Raw genomic sequence first — 18,905 nt, forward strand, 5'->3', positions numbered from 1 at the left:
ATCCCCTAGTCAACTTGCAGACTAACAAATTAAGGTTTATAAATGGAACAAGTAATAAGACCAGTGCCTCTTTTATGATCCTGAAGAGGCCAAGGAAGAGACACGCAGCTGAATATGCCAAAGAAGGTTAGAGGTTTAAGGACGAATGTAGCCCTAGGAGGAGTGTGCACAAAGGAATACAGTAATGCCAAAAATCTGTAGCAGAAGCAGACTATAGGGAAATGAGCAGTACTATAAAAATAGAAGTACACAGAAGAAGTAATTATACATTTTTCTGTTTGCAAAGCACTCACTAGAGACTCAACAAAATGAGCACATATATGAAGAACAGACTCAAAACTAAAATCATGCAGGTCAAAACAAGCTTGTGGCACTTCTTGGGAGTTAATCCTATGATCTGCATGTTCAGAGGAAGTAATATTTGTATGACAAAAACCTTTAAGTAAATCAGATTTTTCAATTCCTTTCATTTTTAGAATACATGGAAAATGTTACCTTTTCACTACCTGCCAAGTCCACAAGATAGAGTTTTCCACTCAGCTTCTGTTCTGTTTGAGTATTTTCTTGCTTCACATTAATAAGAAAGATGCTATGACTTCGAGAGCTGTGTTCATTCATGTCTATAATGACAACATATTAAATGATTGTCCAAATGCCTGTCATCTTGGGACAGATGTTACACAATTATTTTAATTCAACTTTATTTGTATATTCAGAACAATGTTATCTTTTCATTGTAAACAAATACAACTAGGGATAGTTAAATAGGAGAGGCAATTAATACAATTTTTTAAACTAAAACAGACAAAAACAGTAGTACTGTCTTATTCAGTACTTAAAACCAGATTTTTCTCCACATGTTGATTAATGCAACCTGAGCACATTGATAAAGTTTGCTAGTGTCTATCCTCTGGCTTGGTTTCAAATTTTTACATTTTACTTACTTAGAAACAATAGTCAAAGTTCTTGTGACAAATGTCCTACGACATCAGTGCATGTTGTTCTTCCTTTGCCAAAAAAGCCGTGATCAATGAAAGAGGTTTTAGGCAATTTCACTAAATTACTTTACTTTCATTATTATATGTATATTTATTAAATATACAAATATTATGATGTTTATAAATTGCATTCATTTACAGCACAGGTGACAAAGTATCTTAGCTGCACAAGATTCTAAGTGACTGAAATAAATTCAAGTTCAGTAACAGAACTCTAAGCTGATTTGTAGTCAGGCTGAGCAATGAACAGCCCCTTATTTCTCCAGCTCTGCAACAACAGGCAGAACCGAGCCCAAGTCTGTCACTACCCTTAAAAGATCCAACTGTAGACAGATGCAGGAGAGGCAAAGAAAGTGCAAACAGAAGGAATATGTTTTTGTTTCTTTTCTGTTCCTTTGCTTCTAGGGTTGACAAGCTCTGGTTTCCACACCTTGCTGACACAAAAAAAATGGTAATAAGAGTTTGGCTTGTCCATCCATAACATACTTTTGTGGCAAAGGGAGTTGGTACAGACTTTGCACAATATTTTATTCAGGACTGCATTGCTTATCCTTCTGTTAATAAAATAAGTGAGGCAGAAGAACAGGGGAATTCCCCAAAAACTATATATTCCTAGTTTTGCTAGGGATGAAAAAAGCTTCGCTCCATCCTCTCAGCCAAATGATGTCCATGTTATCACCTGTCCTCTGTCCTACCTAGCATATTTTTGTTTGTTTCCTCCTGTTCTATTATCTCTTTCTAGTGACACATGGAGGTCAGCCACTAAGCCAAGTTATTATATTTCATTTTTACATCAATAGAGCACCACAGAAGCAACACTTACTCGTAACTGCTACATGTCTGTTAGATTTTCCTTCATCTATGGTATCCATAACTTCTTCTGGACTACATACAAAACGCTCTGTGCAACCCTTTAAAAATTGACATAACAGAGGTAAGTGATATACATTAAAGAAAAAGGTAGGTCAGTTCAAAGCATAAGGTTTATACTCACCTTTACATAAGGAACTCTGTTTTTGTCCTCGTGAACAGAAAGATTGGTCTTCGAAACTGAAAGAAAAACATTCTGTAGCTAAAATATTTATTGATTTGTTCAGGGCAGCATCTTGGAAATTTGACAGTTTACAGTACCCATCTGGAAGGCTACTGGTCATTTCACTTGGTATCTACCTCAATAAACATATTCATCTCTATAAACACATTTAAAAGCATTTAAACAGCTCTTTCTGTGTAAATAAATAAATTATATATGGAAAAAACTGGTTACTTAAATCTGCAATGATAAAAGTTAGAATTAAAAAGACCAAACATTAAAATACTTCACTTACAATTTACCATTAATATAGTATGTAACTAGTCTATTCTTACAGCAAAATTTCTCTGCAGCTCAAGTTACCAATCACACTCTAAAAAAAGGAGACACTTACCATCCAAAAGGTCCCTTATCTTATCCAAGTATATTTCAAAATATGACACCTAACAAAAAAGAGATAAAGCATTAGATTAACAGATGCTAAATCCAGAAAGGGCCACTTCTACTATTTAGTTCAGGGCTAGGCAATTAATAGTGCAGAAGGGCCACTTATGAGTTTTGGTGAGCTGCTGAGGGTCATACATGCAAGCCCCCTGCAGCCAGGTCAAGGCTGGTGCCAGAGAAGCAGCAGAAGTGGAAGCATGAGCCTGGCTTGGCCGGGGCTGTAGTGTCTTTTCTCCACTCCACACTGCCTGGCTTGGCTGACACCAGCAGAGAGCAACAAGGCCGAGAGCTACACTGTGCCAGGGGTGGGACCATGGTATTTACAGCCCCATGAAGCTGGAGAGCTGGGTGGGAAAGGAATGCCCTGGTCTCTTGCAGGCCCCAGCTGGGAGGGGGCTCAGGGTGAGGGCCTTCCCTGCTGGGTGCCATCCCCCCTGCTGCAAAGTGTTGGGTGGGCTCTGGCCTCTGCTGGTAGTGGGAGACACTGAGCAGAAGCAGCCCCACCCAACTACCCTGTCCCGCAGGGTCAAACTCCATCTGCTGCGCAGTGCTGGATGGGCAGGCAAGCAGGGCCGCTTTTGCCCAGCATTCCCCACCATGCCAGCAGAGCCCAGAGTTGGAGCCACTGGCCCTGGCCTCTGCTGGTGCCACAGGCCATTTAGAATTAATTGGCAGGCGAGATATGGCCCATGGGACATATTCTGCCCATCCCTGATCCAATCTGATGATTTCTTGCATAACACAAGATCTAACCGACAACACAGTGCTTGAATTCAACTGTATCATCTTTTAGAAAGACAAAAACCTTCTGATTAAAAAGCCAGGAATATACCACCATAAGAACTAGTTACCAAGGAATAGTTATCCTTAATGTTAACATTTGCCACCTTTTTTCCACCAAATGCCCTTATTTAGGATCAAAATGTTCTTGTCATATTTTCATTCTCTGGGAAAGTTTGTCTTTGCAAATATACAGGCTTTTCAAATTAAATGGAGGCACTCTATATGTAAATCATACCTATTTAATCATACATTCAGGCTGGGAAATTGGCTTCGTGGTCGGACCCAGAGGGTTGTGATTGATGGCAGTCAATCATCATGGTGCCCTGTAACCAGTGGGGTCCCTCAAGGCTCTGTCCTGCGACCCATACTGTTCAACATCTTCATTAATGATGTGGACATTGGAGTCAGGAGTGGACTGGCCAAGTTCGCCGATGACACCAAACTTTGGGGCAAAGCATCCACGCCAGAAGATAGGCGGGTGATCCAGGCTGACCTGGACAAGCTCAGCAAATGGGCGGACGAGAACCTGATGGTGTTTAACACCGAAAAATGCAAGGTTCTCCACCTTGGGAGGAAAAACCTGCAGCACCCTTATAGGCTCGGCAGTGCTACGTTGGTTAGCACTACAGAAGAAAAAGACTTGGGGGTCATCATTGACCACAAGATGAACATGAGCCTCCAATGCGATGCTGTGGCTAGTAAAGCGACCAAAATGCTGGCGTGCATCCACAGATGCTTCTCGAGCAAATCCCGGGACGTCATTCTCCCCTTGTACTCGGCCTTGGTGAGGCCGCAGCTGGAGTACTGCGTCCAGTTTTGGGCTCCACAATTCAAAAAGGATGTGGAGAAGCTTGAGAGAGTCCAGAGGAGAGCCACGCGCATGATCAGAGGTCAGGAAAACAGATCTTACGATGACAGGCTGAGAGCCACGGGACTCTTTAGCCTGGAAAAGCGCAGGCTCAGGGGTGATCTGATGGCCACCTATAAGTTTATCAGGGGTGACCACCAGGATCTGGGGGAACATCTGTTCACCAGAGCGCCCCAAGGGACGACGAGGTCGAACAGTCACAAACTCCTGCAAGACCGTTTCAGGCTGGACATAAGGAAGAATTTCTTTACTGTCCGAGCCCCCAAGGTCTGGAACAGTCTGCCATTGGAGGTGGTTCAAGCACCTACATTGAACACCTTCAAGAGTAAATTGGATGCTTATCTTGCTGGGATCCTATGACCCCAGCTGACTTCCTGCCCTTTGGGCAGGGGGCTGGACTCGATCTCCTGAGGTCCCTTCCAGCCCTAATGTCTATGAAATCTATGAAACATGATTTTAAAAGAAAGATGCAACTCTTGATCTAAATAAGGTAGTAATGAAACAGAACTTACCTTAATATGGAACTCCAAGTTTTCATCCATGGAGTAAATATAATTAAAAATATCTTGCACTATTCTTGGAATTATCCCCATCCCATCTGGATCATGAAGTTTTCCCTTATTGGAAAAAACAAAACCACAACTAAATACAGTATCCTCCAACAGACAGAATTCCATGAGTACAGATTTTGTATTTAAATAAAACAAACTCAGTGCAATACCGGTGTGCTAACTAGAACATCTTTAGCATCCTGCTAATTTAGGCCCAAGATTTGTTGGGGCAAGGACAGGAGGAAGAGAGAGAAGACCTTGTATATTTATCAAACTGAGATTAAAATGCTTCTATTAGTGGAATGCTATTTTTGGTGCTGCTGGAGCCAAAAAAAAAGGTCCATACATTAGTTACTGATATGCCCAACCTCATGTTCATAACACTGCCTAAAAAAAATTACATTAACAAAAGCAAAGCACGAAGATTTGTGGGGCAACAATGTCAGATGAAGAGAGATGAGGTATTATTTCTAAGTGGAAAAACTACAGAGAGGAAAAAAGATAGGAAAGAAATAAAAACAAAACATCTCCTCCCAACTTTTAAAAGATGAGAGCCCTTTTAAGACTCCTTACCTCCATAGTGTGCGTTTTTCCAGATGATGTCTGCCCATAAGCAAATATTGTACCATTGTATCCTTCAAGTACATCTAAGGAAGAAAGCATTATTCATTACAGTTCAAATAAGTGGGACTTATTTAGAGAAGCAGTATACAAAATAACTGGCTAACCAAAGGATTTTAACTCACATTTTTAATCCAGACTTTTACTTCTTATGTTATTGATTTGTTCAGTGAATTAACAGATAACTAAAAGTAAGATCCTGTTTAAGAAAAACTCGGCTGTTTAGACCTTGAAATATTCTTGATTATATAATTCTGTTTTACAGTTCTAATGTTAAATGATTGCAATGGGTGGCTAGAGAGCCTGTACATTAAGAAGCAGAAGGAATAAAGAATATATTTGACTAAATGTTTCATTAAGTAGCTAATATTACAGTAAAATCTTCCTAAGCTGTACTTTATATAAACTTAGAAGAGTTCTGTTCACATGCACATTTTTTAATGATATGTACTGAAATCAGCTTACTGGGACTAGTAAAAGTATTTTACTCAGGCTGGTCTATTCCTATCCCACATTTTAACCCTTTTGATTTCAGCTCAGTTATGAAGCTTTATCAGCATTTTAATTTAAGCCATTTTTCCTGTTAAAAAATCTTTCAGATAGAGACCTAGCTCAGATCATTTCAACTATAAGTGAACATCCACTTGCTTTTAAGCAAGTGAAAACACAGGCTTTGGAGTGAAAACAAATCAGCTAGCAACGGTAGCCACACCTGCTACAGATTTTGGGAGGGGAAAAAAAGTGGGAAGAGAAGAGACTGGCATCATTCTTTTTCACCGACTTAGTACCTTATTGTGGGTAATGTTTCCATACTGTACATGTTTTCCTCACCTTTGACAATCTTTTTAGCACAGTCATTATAAACTTGTTCCTGCGTTGTGCTTGACTGGAATACACGGTCAAATACATAAGGCTTGGACTGAAAAGACACAGAAATTAGGGTAAAAAAATTCTAGTTCTAAAATGGGCTTATTTTAAGAGAACCTGACCATGTATGAACGAAGCCTTGAACTAAACACGTTTCCCCCCCTCTTTGGAGAGTTGAGGGAGAAAAATTGTTCACTGTACAAAAGAAACATAGTACAACCAGCCATTTTCTCCATTTCTCTCTAGCAGTTGAAGTAAAAGGGAATATTCACAACTACAGTCTGTGCCACAGGCCAACTCCAAATCATGGATCACATTTGCTTATTATGTCCAATTAAAAAAAAAAAATTACAAGAGAGTAAGAAGTAAATATTCACCTTACTTGATCATATTGCCTATTACCACTTTTCATACAATAGCTATAAAATGTCCAGGAATGTTCTTTGAACAAAGTTTGTGATGCAATGTCAAATCTTATATCTCCTTTTGCTTAGAGGAGATTCAAGCTCCCTTCAAATTATTCTTCCACTTCCTTAAATCAAAAAAAATGTTGGGAAAATACTGTTTTTCAATCTGATCCACAGGCAGGCACTAGCTAACTGACTTTATCTGGCCCAGCTACCACCCAAGCTCCATTCAGTCGAGCCCTGCCTGCTCCCATTCACACCCAGACAGCAGTGCCCTGGCCCTGGCCAATATGCAGTTTTCTGGTGGGGCTGCTGCCACAGTCACCCAGGCTCCCTCCGCCTCTGGTAGAAGATGATCCTCCTCCTGCGCCACTCCGGGCAGCAGGTAACACAAGGAGGCCATGGTCAAGCATGTTAGGCACCACATGCCCAGCCAGGCAGAGGGAAGCTTCAGCCAGGCAGCTCCTGCCCCAGCACATGGGGACTCCAGTTCCAGGCCACTATTCACCCACACAGCCACCTGCAAATGACTGCTCATCATGCCAGGGGTTGAAGCGGGTGGAAGGCAGCCAGGAGCTGGAGCCCCACATGCTGGGGCAGGATCCAACAAGCTGCAGCTTCCCCCCAGCCTGGCTGGGCATATGGCATCTGTCCCCACAGCTGCTGCTTCTTCCATGTGCTACAACCTGCCTGGAAAAGCACATTGGGGCAGAAAGGTAAGGAGGAGAAGCCACCGGAAGTGGTGGGAGGCGAGCAACAGCCAGGGTGGCTGCAGCAGTCCTGCCGGGAAGTTATGTATGGTGGCCAGGGTTGCGGCTGAGCTGTGCCGTCTGGCGGGCATACGGCAGGTGCAGAAAGGGATCAGCCCCATGCAGAGTGCTGAAGAGGCAGTTGCAGGCCAGAAGTAGGGAGGAGGGGGCAGAATGCACCAAGCAAGCTGTGCTGCATATGTCCTCTACCTCCCCTTCATCTCTAGCTGGCTCCCGGGACCTGGTACCTGGGCAGCCATCCCCACACACAGCCACCGTTTACACCACACACAATGCAAGAGTAAGATTTTATTTTGAGCTATTATGCAATCCCCTCTTATACACTATTCAAAAATATATAAATCAGGATAATAATTATTTTTTTTAAATAAAATTAAAATGTGTTATAGTAGAGGTTTGATTTTTTGTATTTCCCCTGCAATTTGTTAAAATTGTATCTCCTGAAAGATTGTGTGCACACAGCCATTGACAGCTCACCAAAGCTCATTACGTGGCCCTCCAGCTGAAACACCCCTGCCTTAAAAGCATGTTATCAGAATCATATTTTAACATTCTTCCCTGTATTGAAAGGTATAAATGTATTTCTACACACTACAATTTGAATAAGAGTATTGTTATCTTTACTCTACTTAAAATCATGCCTAGATATTTGGTACCTTAAGAAGTACCTTTTAAGTTGCCATTAAGATGCATTATGCAAGGGCAGAACTAATTTAAAAAAAAAAAAAAAAAAGTAAATGAACCAAACAATTTATCACATTTACTTTGGCACTATTCAGTTAGATTCATTACCATACACACTGTTTTTTCTTACATGTTACGGCTCAGGTAGAGCAGGAAATTATTTTAGAGTCAAGTCCTTATACATTTTATACAAATGCCCTTCACCGAACTGATTTTTTTTTTTTTTTATGTATGAAGTGAAAGATCCAGGCACCCATGACAAATTCCAGTTACCCACAGATGACAATTCCTCACATCTTATCTGATATTCTCCACTGCATTTCCCTTTCCTCTACTCCCAACCTCCCCATCTCTATAACAGCCATAGAGAAAAAGTTGTGTTTGGGCACATACCATGAGCACTGGACTATTACAAGTTAGGTTAAAAGATTAGATCTCAAAACGCTAAGCACTCTTGATGGCCTTACATATTGACCAAGACATCTGTTAGTCATTAACTGAAGTCACAAACACTGAACTTCAAAAATTTAAGGGGGAGAAGGGAAAAGAAGGGTGGACCACTTTGTTTGTAAACTATTTAAAAAATATATATATATTTTGAGATAGTAAGTAATTTGCATAAAATCAGGTTCAGTTTCTTAAGAATTTGCCATATCAATTCAACTGGAGATCCAGTTGAGTGGCCTAATTTACAGAGGAAAGAAAAACAGATTTCTAATGTAAATGAACAACAGAAATCTTTCTGCACTTACAAACTATGAAATGCAATCCTACTGTTCTGTTTTCATATCACCATAAAAAGAGAGTCCTACGGTCATATTGATACCATGGGACTGTTTTGCACCAATTTGTTCTACCCAATGCCTTTTCTACATCAATGGACTAAGCTTTGAGGGGCAAGGAACAGAAACACCTCTTGTGCTTTATTGGGAACACTGCAAACCACTTAAGGAACAAAAAGCAAGCTGTACTGTCACTCCCCATAAAATTCCACCTTTTTGATATATCAACAGCCCTTTGAGCCATTGTATATATATAAGAATTATTTTTAAAGGCTTAACCAAATCTTAGCAAAAACAACATTGCAAACTGATGCAGTAGATAATACACAGGAACAGACATGGTATGTAGCTTCCATTCTTCCCAGAGCTCAAAGATCCTTGGTTAAAACACGCATCTTCATTTCTTTTTTAGTGCTTGCCTGGCTTACCACCTTGAGCATAGTGAGCTATCTTTTCGCCCTGCCTGTTTCCAGGACTTTCTTTGGGACTGTTTTTGGCCCAAATCAACATTCCCACCCCAGGCTAAGACCAACTGTATTGACCTCTCTTATATTCAACCGTAAATTTTCCTGAATTAAAATGAAGGGTTTACATCTAACATGGTGTTTCACAGGTATCTTAAAAATTCACTGCCTTAGTAGGTGTCTTGGGAAAACCAATTTCACCCTTTGTTTACATAAACATCCAAATGATTCAAAATGTATAAATCTGCTCTTTACAAAAGTCAGTTAACATGTATCCTCTCAGTACCTTCTCCATGAAAGGCACCAAAGACTGTCTTATTAAAACCAATTAATTCCAACTTAAGGTTTACTTTTCATACTTCTGAGGTTGACTCTATAAAATGGTATTTTGAGTAGTTACTTCTATTGCATTCTAACTTTAAAAAACTGGAGTATACTCCATAAGTGTAGCGCTCATCCCTAAGTTTGCCATGGATCACATACAGTTTTTCAGTCACTGAAACCTAGAGAAGCCTTTGTATTATTCATATTATTTAAATTAAGCTAAGCAGTCTAAATCCTCTCTCTTACTGTGTGGTTGGGCAGGTGTGTGTGGGTGTAAAACACTTGTTTTATTCTAAGACAGTCCTTCTAATAAGGTAATGCAGGGCTGTCCCACTTCCAGGAACTTGAGGAGCACAGACCATATGACCTGCAAACCCAGGGGATAACTCCCAACCAGGGATAGTCTGGCACCCCCTCCAGGTGAACAGGTCATACAGCCCTAGTCATACATACTTCAGGGACAGTCCATCTCACATACACACTATGCATGCCACACCCCAACCTTCCTGGCCATAGGCATCCAGTGTGCACTGCAATTGGTTGTTTCATGGTATGAGGCAAGCAAAACAATTTAGAATAGGCTAAGCTATTAAACAATAGCTTTTCCCCTAATGTATGGCAGTCTACTTTAAAAACATTGCTCTCACCAATACTGGTCATAAAATACATAAAAATAAAAAGCATTAGGTATAAGTGGAGTGATTCTGGCAAAACTTATTCCTATTATTAATTTATTTGACAGCACAATTTCAAACCCTAGCTTTTTTTCCCCTCCTTCCAAGCCAAGAGATCACTCTGGCAGTCGGTGACAAACTTAAAAGCAGCATCAAGACAGACAAGCAGAATCCTAAACTAACCTTCTGCTTTGGAAGTAGCCATTTTCTTTAGGGCACAGTTCCTTTTGTGTGGGTATATTAAAGAAGCAATATACAAATGACTAAATGATTTCTTGAAACTAGGAGAGGTAGAAGGCAGGCAAAAGCTTTCCTAACATGCTATCAGCTAAAGTGAGCTGTTACTTATGAAAGCGTATGCCCCTCTGAATCAGTCTTTAAAAAAAGTGCGACTCTGCCCTTCCCAAAACTGTTGAGGATACAGGGATGTCAACAGACCCTAGTTCTCCCTTTCTTCTATTTTCTGTTTAAAGACTGCAACTTGAGTCCTTCCTTAAAATCGCTTAAGAAGGAGAAGTGATGATGCATACAACAACAAGCAGATCCACAGTTCTATACAATCAGTGTAATAGCCCTTTCAGTTATTTTTATAGTCTCCATTTTATAATTCCCCCGCACAGAACACGCCATACGCAGAGGAAGTGTGTAACAGGAGCTCAGAAGATGTCAAGATGCTGGAAGTTCTATAGCAGGCAGATAGGAAAAAGCTAGAGCTTTGGCATGCAAGGAGAGATGAGGCAGTTTAGCATTAACACTAAAGGAGCATTTGCTCAAAACAGAACAGTGAACCAGTTAACACTGAAAGCTGAACTGTCTTTAGATTTTAGAGAAAAACCACATGCTTAAGATCAACTAAGAAATATTACTAATAGCACAGCAACAGCATATACCACATTTAACACTAAAGCAGGAGTGTCAAACACATCCAGCCCTGTCGGCCAGATGGTCCACAGACTGAATCAGCTCCGGGCTGGTTTACAGACCAAATCAGACCTACAGATTCCCCCCCTCCCCAGCATACCTGATCCAATGACTGCTCTAGCCAGTTCTGGACTCCACACTGAAAGACAGATCCTAGAGAAGCTAGAAGGGACACCACTCATGGCACCTGGCAGGCAACTCTAGGACTACACCACATGCAGCACCTGCTCCAGCCAGTCTAAGACCCATGCTACATGTCGTGCTTACAAGTGCTCCATGAGGTGCAGTTTGGCTACCACGTGTATCACAGCTGCCAGTCTTCACCATACATGGCGCCTGTTCCGGCACTCCAGGATCAGCGCCACATGTAGCATGGCTTCCAGACCAGCTGAAGCAGCTGCCAGATCAGGGGCAAAAGGATGGGATCTGTGGGCCTGATCTGGCCTGTGGACTGACCCTGCACCACCGGTGCATATCAGACCCAGGTGCAGCACTGGGGGCCAGATGGCAGTTCTCCAAGGGGTAGAACTGGCCCATGGGCAGTTTGACACTGTACTAAAAGCAAAGAGCTCTATCCCAGTCTTACACCGGTGCACTAATGCTCAATTTGTCAGAGCCCTATGCTTTGAGAAACTGTTGCATTGCCTCCAATTTAAGAGACCGAGGTTAAACAAAATAATATTTAACTGAATAGTGGCACTGAAAAAATATAATTGGCCTACGCTACTGACTACTGCAGCCTCAAACGCATGCCACAAGGTCCAGTACTTACAGTATCAAGGTTGGATACTTTTACTCATCCTTTACTCAAGATATAAGATAGGTTTCTCTTCCCAATATACAAAATATAGTACCAAACTGTATTTGTTATATAGAGGGGCTATACTTCATGCCAGTGCACAGCTTTGCACAGCCTACTCTTTGAATATTTCATATGAATAACATGCTTGGTTAATATTAGTTTTCTGCTGCCAAAAAGATATGGTAACCACAAATAAACTTTGCTAGCCTCGATTTGGTAGGTAAATAGAATAAACTTTCAATGAACTTGCCATTGAACAAAAAAAGTTTATAAACTCACAGCCAGTTGCATACATATTCAGGTCAAAGCCTGTTGCTATTATGAAGCCAATATAAAAGAGTACAGGCGGACTGTCATTAGATATTCTATACATATATACATAGAAGCCTTAGTCTGTCTGTCTGTAATGCTTTATTCACACTGATTGGCTGCCGAGACAGGCACTAGCATGTGACTACACACACTAGCATTTTATTTATATTTTAGATGGTAACATGACAAGCATGAGCATGTATACAGGTACTGAAAATGGTATAAACAATGTTATTTGAAGTGAGAATGTACTGCTTGTCAATAGCTTCAACTGTACAAAGAAATGTCACAAAAAGCAAAGTTAACAAACCCACTAGTTTCTCTCCATCAAGTTGAGGGTAATTCTAATAAATATTTTAATAAGCCATGTTCACTGTGGTTCTTTTAGGTTTCAGCCTGCCTTTTCATATACCACTTAAAACAAACATGCCTCATTGAAAATGGTCTCTTCAGAGTCCATCGTAAGGTACAAGCCAGGGGAGCCTCTTTCAGCTAAAACAAAAACTGGACTTAATCTATTAATTATTATTTTAAAGTTTGACTTTATAAAGAAAATCATGTCTAGACAAAATGTAGTTCCTAATTGAATAACAATACAATTGTCTGCATTAGAAAGTTTGTAGGCACTCTACTGTACACCCAAACTTCATCACTTGTTCTCACCTAAAGAGACAGTCAGTTAACTAGTCAAATAAAAGTTTAAGCATGATTAAAATTATCTGGAAGGGAAAAGAAGGATCTACACTAGGAGTAAAATAAGAATGGAGAGAGGGCACAGCAATTTCCACACTTGTAGAATGGAGGGGCTCTTTACAAAACACCATATATAAAAGTAATTTACCAACACCATTTGAACTCATTAGAATTGTGATATCACAATACTTTTTCCTGTCTCAATCTGAGTAGTCACTTTCCCCTCCATTTCTTTGAATCAGGAAAACAAGCAAACAAACAGAAAAAAGCCCCTCACATGAACATTAAGAGAAGACACTTTTCTTATCTTTTAAAAAAAATTCAAGAGGTATTTTCTAAGAAACTAGTTTACATAGTCACTTTTAAGAAGCCAGATCGACAGCACTGTTTACTACCAAAACTGAAATATCTTGAATGAATCAAATCATGTCAACCTCATGTAAAACATGATAATACAAAGCCAATCTGCAAAAAACTGGATTCACAATTTACTGCCATATTCATATCTGCATGCACTGTTATATTATAATTGAAGTGTCACATGTGTGACAAGTCCATATGGTGAATCAATGATGTACTTATGCATACATATCCATCAGAAATCACCAGAAAGCAGAGAGAAAGTTTTTAAATGAAATATTTAATTTTAAAAGCTTTCTTCTAGCAAGAATTCAAAGCCAGAGATATCTGGCTTTTTAAAAGTAACACTAGGCCTACACTTTTTTGATACCAGTGATCCTTCAAAACAATGCAACTCTATGTCTCAGCTAAAATTTCTACATGTGTAAACTCTAACAAACAACAAATGGGGAGGGGGGGAAGAAGACTAATTTGTCCAAGATGACAAACTAGTACTGGCATGCCAGTAAACATATGGGAACCAGGTAAAAGTGGAGTGGAAGGGAAAAAATAAAGGATCAGAGGGGATTTCTCAAATGACCTTTTCCACCGAAGTTTCAGTCAGACAGCAAATGATGGAATGGGGGGGGGCGGGGGGCGGCAGCAGCTGGTTCCATTCGGGTTGTAAATATTTAGCATGTTCACATTACTGCAACTGTCTTCAGTTCATGGTAAACATGAAACACACACACACACACACAACATAGTCCTACATCCCTCTGCTTTAGGTAAAGTTCTTTCTTGGAAAGTCTTAAATTATACAAGGGTTGTTTCCACAGCTCCAATTTCATGCTTTGGCAGCTCCTTGCTTGATACAATCAGCTTATTAGCAGCTCTGCAACCACCTAGTGACAAGGTGCAATAGGCAGCTACAGCAAAATATCTAGCTGGCTGTCCACTGTAGTCACCAGCATGCAAAACCCAGCATGGTTAGGTCAGTCTTAATACATTCTATGCCCACACTGTCTCCTATCTATGCCCACACTGTCTCCTAACTGATACCTAGGCAATTATTTTGGCTGGAGAGACATTTTAGGAATTTTGGTGAGCTGGGGGGAGTTACTGACATGGTGGGGACTACTGATCCTATCTGGCCTGGGCCTCTCTACCCTGCACCAACTGCCAGGGGCTCCAGACAAAGCAGGCAGTCAGGGCCTCCATGGAGACCAGCTGAGACCCCCCCGCAGACAGGTTGTGCTTGGCCAGGCAGATGAAATAGGTCCATAGGCAGGCAGGGAGCAGAATCCAGGGGGCAGGACAGGCAGTTGGGGGTAGGGCTGGGATTGCAGGGCAAATAAGGGGTGGGTGGGAAATGGGAGAAACCTCTCCACTAGTGAAGAGAAACCTGGCTCAGATTTGTTATGAAGAGAAGAGCTCAACAGGCAGCTACTGTCCCATACAGTGGTGAAAGAAGCCAGCTAAGAAATAACTGAAGGGAAGAAAAATTAGTTCTGTGAAAAATATAGTTTATTGAGGAACTGCCTTATGAAAGTTGTTTCATGGGTACAGGTGAAATAGGTATTTTGACCTACTTGGCCAAGTCCTCAGGTAAGATCTACTCACCAGTTAAGGTTTACAAACTGATGTTTTAAAAAGAAGAGTGGAATGATCCTGAAAACATGAAAAGCATGAGAATCAAAGAATTAGAGGCAAGAGTTCTTATGGGTGATATTGTTCATTGGATCAACTGAGTGGTTAGGATAGACATAGATAAACTTTCAAGTAAAACTGCAGGTTTCTCTCTTCATTCAGTCTCTCTCACCTCAGGTCTCTAAGGAAGGATGCTGCAATACCTGAAAGCTTGCCCATGTCTCTTTCAACCATGCCATTCATTAGTTCACAAGAATTCTTACCTCTTGTATATTTCCAGAACCATCACAACAGCAACAATATCATTTCAATGCTGGAAAATTAAACTATTTAGTTTTTAACCACAAATATTGCCATATGTTAGGACTATACATTTTTACTACTGAAAGACAGGAATCCCAACATATGTATCCGTAGCATGGATTTCTAGCCCCAACAGCTGGACAACTGAGGAGAAGGACTTCAAAATCCTGCCATATTCCTCAGTTTAGCAGTGGTTTGGCCTTGGTCAAGGACCAAAAATACCAAGTCCTCAACTTGAGACCAGTGGAGGTTTAGATCTGGCCTACGAAGTAACATTTTTAATTTTAAAAAGTTTTTATAGTGCATATGGAGGGGGGAATCAAACCAGTCATCAATTTCAAGCCCTACACGGTCCTTTCACAACATCTGACAAAGTGAATTTGCTGTACTACACACTACAGAAGATCCTACTCAATCTAAGTGACAAGGGGAGGAAGTGTTACCTCAGTTTTGCTATTTCAAATATAAGCCCTTGACCCATTAGAAATAATTACACATTGGTGTACAAGGCAGGAACAGTAGGCGGCAGAGCAAGAACAAAGTATTACCCAAAATTCTAAAAGTAACTTTGCAGTTTTTAATTTCAGATGGGACTCATAATGCCCCTGTTACTGAATACTCATATATGAAATCATTTGTGTTTGCCTCAGTTATGAAAATGGAAGTTTGCTATTTTGGTCACTACCCCAACAAGCTCCTGCAATACAGCCCAATTCTGTGGATGAGGCATCAGTGAGGACTAATGCAGCTTGAGGTACAAGCCTGCCAACTGGACGAGACCAAAAAATCAGCTCAGTTTACAAGCATTTGTTGATTTTTCAGAAGCTTAACCACTCTTGACCTAGTCCTACATTACATTAACAACCCGTTCATTTTACACTGAATTTAGGCATAAGAGCAGAGCTCTGTTAGGAAAGCACAGAGCATAAGGCTTCTGTCTCCAAGCTCCATCTACTGTAATTCATTTGTCCTACTTGCATGCCCAGATGCAAGGAGGATTCAAGATGGAAGCACAGCATAGCTGCAATCTAGACAAATGCTCTCCAAGCAACACCCCTCCCCAGAGAGGTGCCAGCCCCCCCACCCTGTGTTAGCCTCACTCTAGACATTCACGTGAAGGTGAAGGCGCAGAGATGAGACACAAACATTAAGTTAAAAGTTTTCACTTTACCCACAAACACGGGCGAGGAGACAGTTACTACAAATTAACCCTAGAGCTGAGCTTTCTTGCGATAACTCCGGCAGCGCCGGCTTCTCTTCCAGCAGCTTTCAACCTTTTTTCATTTGCTAACCCCTAAAAAATGTCGAGTGGAGCAGCCCCTTGGCAGGGTAAGTGCGGGCATTTATTTGCACACTTCTGATTGAGCACAGTCATCTTTCACAGCCCCCTCAGACAGTCTGCGCCCCCCAGGGACGGGCTGAAAGCTGCCACCCCACCCCCCCTGGGATTTCTACCTCGCTGCATTTACCAACCCGGGCTGCAGTGCAGGGGGCAGAAGGCGGCGGCGAGCCAGACCCCACCCGGGTTTCTGTCGCCCACCCCCCCAAAGTGCCAGAGGCCCTTCCTGAGCCCGGCCCGGCCCGACACCCAGGCCGCCCGCTGCCCCCAGCGCTCACGGCGATGATGACGGTGTCCTCGCTCTGGAACTTGGCGATGTACTTGTCGCCGCGCACCACCTCCGAGTCGTTGAGGGGCCTAAAGCGACACATCACTTTGATGTTGCACTCCGCCGGGTCCGCCATCTTCCCTCAGCCCCGCACCGCCGCCGCTGCCGCTGGCCGCTCCCGCTGCGCTCAGCCCTGCGCCGCCCGCTCCGGGCCCCGCCAGCCACCGCCGACCCCGCTGCACCGCGCCCAGACGAAAGCACAAGGGAGGGCTCCTCAGGCCGCCGCCGCCGCCGCCTCCCGCGCTCACTTCCTCCCCAATATGGCAGCCATGGCAGCGCCCGCAGCCGGCCAGCCCGGCCCCCCCGCGCGCGGGGCGGGCAAGGGTGACGTCACCCTCTGCAGAGAGCACCGCGCCCCCTCACTGCCTTAGTGCTGCGCAAGCGCGGCGTGGGCGGGGCGGACAGCGCCGGGTGCCCGCTCGGTAGCCCACTGCGCAGGCACACGCGCACCGTGGAGTGGGCGGGGTCACAGGCTTAGGGGTGCTGTGAGCAGGGGGTGTTAGAGGGCTGTTGTAGTGTGAGTTTGGGAGTGTCTTCATGGCAGTCATTTTATCTTATCTTTATGAAAAGACAAACCCAGGAACAATTTTTAGTGTCATGAAGTCAAGCTTAAAGGGGTAGGACACCCAGGCTCACACAGGTGCCTGTATGAAATCACCACTGGAAAACATAAGGAGTTATGTGCATAGGCCCCTTGGTGTGAAACGCTGGCCCCTGCGGACACCACACAGGTCTCAGAATAAGGGGGCACTGGCCCATCCCCAGACTACACAATATTCCCTTGGTGAGGGGGGGAGGGAACCACTTACTGTCCCCCCAGCCTTGGCCAATTAGTGGTGAGGGGCAGGGTTGCCACTGTCTCAGCCAATCAAAACTGAGTGGTGGGGCCAGTGGAGCCCTTAGCCAATTAGCAGTAAGGGAAGGGGCCACTACTAAAAGGCCACTTCCTGCCTTTCCTGGCTGCACTGCTGTAGCTCTTGGCACAGCCAATAGAATTGCAAGGACAAATGATTGACATGTATTTCCATCATATTGAAAAATAGGATCTTTTGCTGTTCATTCCTTATCCATAAACGGACGGGTGACAAAGCGTTTTTAAAAATTGACAGTAAAACATGACCAATGGCCACGCTAAGGCAGAAAAAAGTGAGATGCAGAGCATCTGTATGCTTTTCCCACCTGCCCAGTGAGTTGGGGAATGGGGTCATCAGCTCCTCATTGGTGACATGTCGGGTGCATAGGGGTGCACGCACACCCCCTGAGATTGGCCACTGCCAGCACCCACTCACTACCCACTCCGCCCTCCCCCCACATCTGCACGAGCTTCCAACTTGCTGCTGCCACAACCCTACTGCTACCACTGTCACCACCATCTGCGGGAGGTTGCCATGCCTCCCCAGCCTCAGAAGGCATGCAAGAGTCATGCTGACATCTTCAAATGAAGACAGGCTTTGAGTTTAAATGATGGGTAACGTGAAACATTCCTTTGCCTATGTGAGAACAGAAACATACAAAGCATCTTGTGCCAGCAGCTGCTAGGTTCATCTTAAGCTTGCAATAACGTATCTGTTTAAAAGTCTTCAAAAAGCCTCAACTTCACATATACAATTAGATAGTCTTGATCAATGGCATGGCGGTTGCTGGGGATTGAACGTATATGGCACTGTTTAAGTGGTTTTTGGAAATATGGCACCTTCATAATGACCTATTTTTAAACAAAATTCCTTATATTGTTTTTTTCTGATACAGATAAGAATAATATGGGATCTATCCACATAAAAGATATCACTGGACTGTCCTTTCTGTCAATACTCATTGTCTAGAAACTGCTGCAGCCCATTGTTCTCATGGTGACAGATGACAGAACAAGCAGCAATGGTCTCAAGTTGCAGCAAAGGAGATTTAGGTTGGATATTAGGAAAAACATTTCCACTAGGAGGGTAATGAA

General features: G+C 42.6%; 1 protein-coding gene across 2 annotated transcripts in view; it reads right to left on the reverse strand.

The window, feature by feature from the left end:
* Window positions 1-17,274, reverse strand: part of KIF5B (kinesin family member 5B) — a 50,910-nt gene extending 33,636 nt beyond the window's left edge. For both annotated transcript variants that reach the window (XM_090047527.1, XM_090047526.1), the window contains exons 1-8: window positions 16,908-17,274; window positions 6,130-6,217; window positions 5,251-5,324; window positions 4,639-4,743; window positions 2,426-2,474; window positions 1,993-2,048; window positions 1,822-1,909; window positions 496-620 (exon numbers count right to left, since the gene is read on the reverse strand). In XM_090047527.1, the coding sequence (XP_089903653.1) occupies window positions 496-620; window positions 1,822-1,909; window positions 1,993-2,048; window positions 2,426-2,474; window positions 4,639-4,743; window positions 5,251-5,324; window positions 6,130-6,217; window positions 16,908-17,033 (711 nt within the window). In that variant the 5' untranslated portion in view covers window positions 17,034-17,274. The remainder of the gene's footprint in view (window positions 1-495; window positions 621-1,821; window positions 1,910-1,992; window positions 2,049-2,425; window positions 2,475-4,638; window positions 4,744-5,250; window positions 5,325-6,129; window positions 6,218-16,907) is intronic.
* Between the last annotated feature and the right edge of the window lie 1,631 nt (window positions 17,275-18,905).

Source organism: Crocodylus siamensis, chromosome 5, assembly GCF_052110815.1.
Source record: "Crocodylus siamensis isolate JL-2025a chromosome 5, ASM5211081v1, whole genome shotgun sequence".
NCBI lineage: Eukaryota > Metazoa > Chordata > Crocodylia > Crocodylidae > Crocodylus > Crocodylus siamensis.